General features: G+C 46.5%; 1 protein-coding gene across 6 annotated transcripts in view; it reads right to left on the bottom strand.

Moving 5' to 3' along the window:
• Positions 1-446: 446 nt before the first annotated feature.
• Positions 447-3,955, bottom strand: part of Rfx5 (regulatory factor X5) — a 9,380-nt gene continuing 5,871 nt past the window's right edge. For all 6 annotated transcript variants that reach the window (XM_031374737.1, XM_031374740.1, XM_031374738.1 and 3 more), the window contains 2 exons: positions 3,758-3,861; positions 447-3,390 (listed from right to left, as the gene is read on the bottom strand). In XM_031374737.1, coding sequence (XP_031230597.1) covers positions 2,314-3,390; positions 3,758-3,861 — 1,181 coding nt within the window. In that variant the 3' untranslated portion in view covers positions 447-2,313. The remainder of the gene's footprint in view (positions 3,391-3,757; positions 3,862-3,955) is intronic.

The raw sequence follows: 3,955 nt of genomic DNA, 5'->3' as shown, positions 1-3,955 counted from the left end.
CAGTGTACTTACATATAATAATAAATAAATCTTAGAAAAAAAAGAAAAAGAAAAGAAAAAGAGAACACGAGCTTCATGTTTGAAAGAATGTTGAGCCAAGTGGTGATGGCACACGCCTTCATCCCAGCACTCTGGAGGCAGAGGCCAGCCTGATCTACACAGTGAGTTCCAGTGAGATTGTATCTTTAAAGAAAGGAAAGAAAAAGGACATGAAGTGCACACTAAACTGGAAAATGACTCAGGAGCCATAATAGTATATACAGTTAAAATTAGGCCTACAAAGAACACACAGTGGTGCATACCTTAATCCCAGCACTTGGGAGGCAGAGGCAGCCTAGTCTACATAGTGAGTTCCAGGACAGCAGAGCTACCTAATAGACCCTGTCTTGAAAAAAAGACAAAACAAAAAAAATATATATGTCCACAAAGAAACATTAAGGCTCAGGTGGCTTTAAAGGTGAGTTTTTATCAAACATTCAAGAACAGTTCATTTCTATATGATGTAAACTCTTCCATAAAGTAAGACAAGAGGCAACAGTCCCCAACTCAGAGGGTACACGGACCAAAAGGACCATCTAGGACCATCTTAGAAACCTCTTTAGAAATCTTACTAAAAACAAAGGCACTCATATACAAGAATGTTCATAGCAGCATTGTGTATAATAACAAAAACCTGCAAACAGCCCAAATGTTATTCAATAGGTGAGTGGCTAAGTAAGCTGCTTAGTGAAGTATTATACAGATGAGAATGACAAGTCACAGCAGTCACAACAGAGGGGCTCAGAAATAATGGTTAAGTGCAAAACAGCAAACCTCAAGGAACATAGCACAACATTTTTGTAAAGCTAAAAATACAAGCAATACAAAATAATACATTCTTAAAGAATATATACACACATGGTCAATATATATAAACAAGTGATTAATGAGCATAAAATTAAAGACAATGGTTACCTCTAGGAAGAGGCTGGGCAAAGGGGCAAAAACCTAATATTTTTAATGTATAAATTGAATGGTAGGTCATAGGAATTCATTGCATTTCATAATTTATAGTACATATTTCTTTATAGATATCAAATATTATAATTTTTTTAAAAAATCTTCTCTCATGGAAATAAATGAACAAATGGGTGATATCTCCCTGAAAGAAAACCTATTTCTTGGGAATAAAACCAAGATTCCCTGACAAGAAGCTATCCTGTGGGGAGGACAGAGTAGATCCTTGATTAACATGGGCTGGTTTCCTGCTGTTCCCGAGGATACATCTGGTGTGTGTGCATCCTTCCTGCTGGTGCTCCCTGACTTGCAGCATCAGTTAATCCAGCCTAACCCCACAGTCCTGGCTAGGTCCTGACACAAGTACCACAAGAGCACGACATCTGATGGATGCAGAATGAATGGAATGAAATGACTAGGGGCGGGCGTTCACGTCCTCTGAGAAGGTGGCACTAGATTGGGAGGTAGGAAACACGGCTGCGGAGAAAATAAGATTCAGACCCTAAAAGGAGTTTGTTTTGGGAGACAGGTGGGAAAGCTGTCCTTCCCAGGCTACAATGAGATAAAAGTTCCAGCTGCACCGAGGGAGACGCAAGCTCGAGGGGACACACTGAGTGGTCATTAGCTGCTCCCAGCAACTCTTCCATCCTCCACCCACGTCTCCACACTGTGGGAGGCTGACTGTACCCTTGCCCAAAGGTGGCCCGTGACGTGTAGACACATTTGCATAAACATCTTCCTGGCCACACTAGCTGGCCAAGGGTGGACCTGATCTAGGCTGGTTAATCATGGCAAATCTTTGGGCTTTTGCTAGGATTCCTGGCACAATGACACCCTTTTTTTCTGCTTAGAGATAATGGTCAAACAGAAGCCTGGGAGTGTTGGCACCTGTGAAGTGGTTCAAACTAAGGATAATCTTACATTATGTGAAGCAGAAGAACACAGTGTACAATCAGATCACGTCTCACCTGGAGCCAGGACTGCCTCTTGATTCTGCAACTTCATCAGCTGATAAATTGCTTTTATCTTTAATGAGTTTAAGTTAAGTTCCCTATGATTAGAAGCCAGACTATCCCTAACCTACATTCATACTTACCCTATCTCTCAGGGATATAGGTGGGAAGTTATTACAGATTTACTGTTTGTATTAAAGCCACAGTACTGAGCTAAAAAGGCCTGAAGCAGCCACGAGGCACAATGCAAGCCAGGCCAATGGGTTCCCTGGGGGAAAGACTAGCTGGATGTGAGAGGTGGGCGGGCGCAGTGAAGAGCCTCTGCCAGGCAAGCAGGCAGAGCTCACATGAACCTGTCTGTCTATCATGGGGGTGTTGCTTTGGGGTCTTTATGCTCATGGGTTAGGGAACTTTGAAGTACACGGCCCTTTAACCCTTTGTTGCCCTGTGTTGCATCAGGCTCTCCCTTTACCAACTGAAGAGCCTCCTTTTGAATTCTGCCCTTGATAACACTCACTTTTGAGGTGACAGGAGGAATTTTATCTTCTGCTTCTCTGGCATCCTGGGCACACAAGCCCCTTTCTCCTCTGGAAACAGCGCCATCCTGCTGACTTTGAACAAGCACTGTTGCCCGTTCAGCTTCACCCACTGGCCCTGGTCCTTCTGATCTCCCAACTAAGTTGTTTTCTCTTTTTGAGCCCCATGTCTCCCAGAGTGACCTTGGGGATCGGGGAGAGTTCACAGCAGCTGCAGACTTCTCTGGAGTAGCGTTTCTTTCCCCACTCCCTCCTGGCTTCTTTCGAGGGCGTCCCCGCTTCCTTTTCGCTTCACTTACTGTATCCTGTGTTTCGTGCTTCATTTCTTTAACTGGTGGGTCCTGCCCACTGGCCTCACTCAGAGGCACTTCAGCTGTCCTTTTGACACCCTTGTCATGAGGTCTTCGGTCACCACTTAAACCTACCTCCCTGTTCTCTGTACCTCGAGGCAGAATGGGTGCTCTAGGTGGAACTCGCCCAGGCCCAAGCCCTAGCCCAGCCCCAAGCCCAGGCCCAGGCCCAGCCCCAAGCCCAGGCCCTGGTCCAGGCCCAGCCCTAGGCCCAGCCCCAAGCCCAGGCCCTGGCCCAAACCTAGGCCCAAGGCCAGGCCCAGGCCCAGCACCTGACAAAGTAGGAACAGGTGGTAAGATCATGTTAATAATGGGCACAGCTGTCTGGGGTCCTCCAACCCTAGTGGGCAGAGGCAGCGTAGCTACTTTCAGAGTGCCTGAAATGGGTGTGATAAGTGATCGTGGTGCTCTTGGAAGGAGCACAGGCAGTCGGGCCACAAGGGCATTAACTTGTGGCTTACTGGCCGCTGGAACTGAGCTGTCAATTACACTCTTCTTCCGTTCTGCACGCCCTGGAAGGTCAGTCCCAGCTCGGGCTTCTAGCTCTTTAGGAGGCTAAAATGCAAACAGAGCCATAGTAAGCCATAAAGACTGTAAATTCAGAGGCTGGAGAAATGGCTCAGGGGTTAGGAGAATTTGTTGTTCCTGCAGAAGATCCCAGCACCCACATGGCAGTCGCTCACAGTCACTAGTCACTCTAGTTCCAGGGGATCTAAAGTCTTCTTCTCCCCTGAACACAAGGCACACATGGTACACATACATGCATACAGGCAAAACTTTCATCCATGGAATATAAATCTAAAAATAACTAATAAAATAAAAAAGAAGACTGAGCACAGGAAGAAAAGGAGAAGTGAGGACATAGAAGGGTCCACTGAGACCCCAAGCCCTCGAACAAAGCCAGAGGCATCAGCTGCTTTACCTGGGCTGGTCTCTCTGGTTTCTTAGGGCCTCCCCCTTCCAGGTTTTCTACGCCATTCTTGGACTTACAAGTTGACCGTTCTCGAGGGGCTCTTTCATCCTCTTCTGCAGAGGGACCAGAAATGATAATAAAGTGAGGAGTCTGACTGCCTAACTGCCAGGGTCAGACCAGGGGTTGGGGGGGGGGAACACCACTGGG

The sequence above is a fragment of the Mastomys coucha genome, unplaced genomic scaffold (genome assembly GCF_008632895.1).
Source record: "Mastomys coucha isolate ucsf_1 unplaced genomic scaffold, UCSF_Mcou_1 pScaffold16, whole genome shotgun sequence".
NCBI lineage: Eukaryota > Metazoa > Chordata > Mammalia > Rodentia > Muridae > Mastomys > Mastomys coucha.
This window is presented reverse-complemented; position numbering and strand designations above follow the sequence as displayed.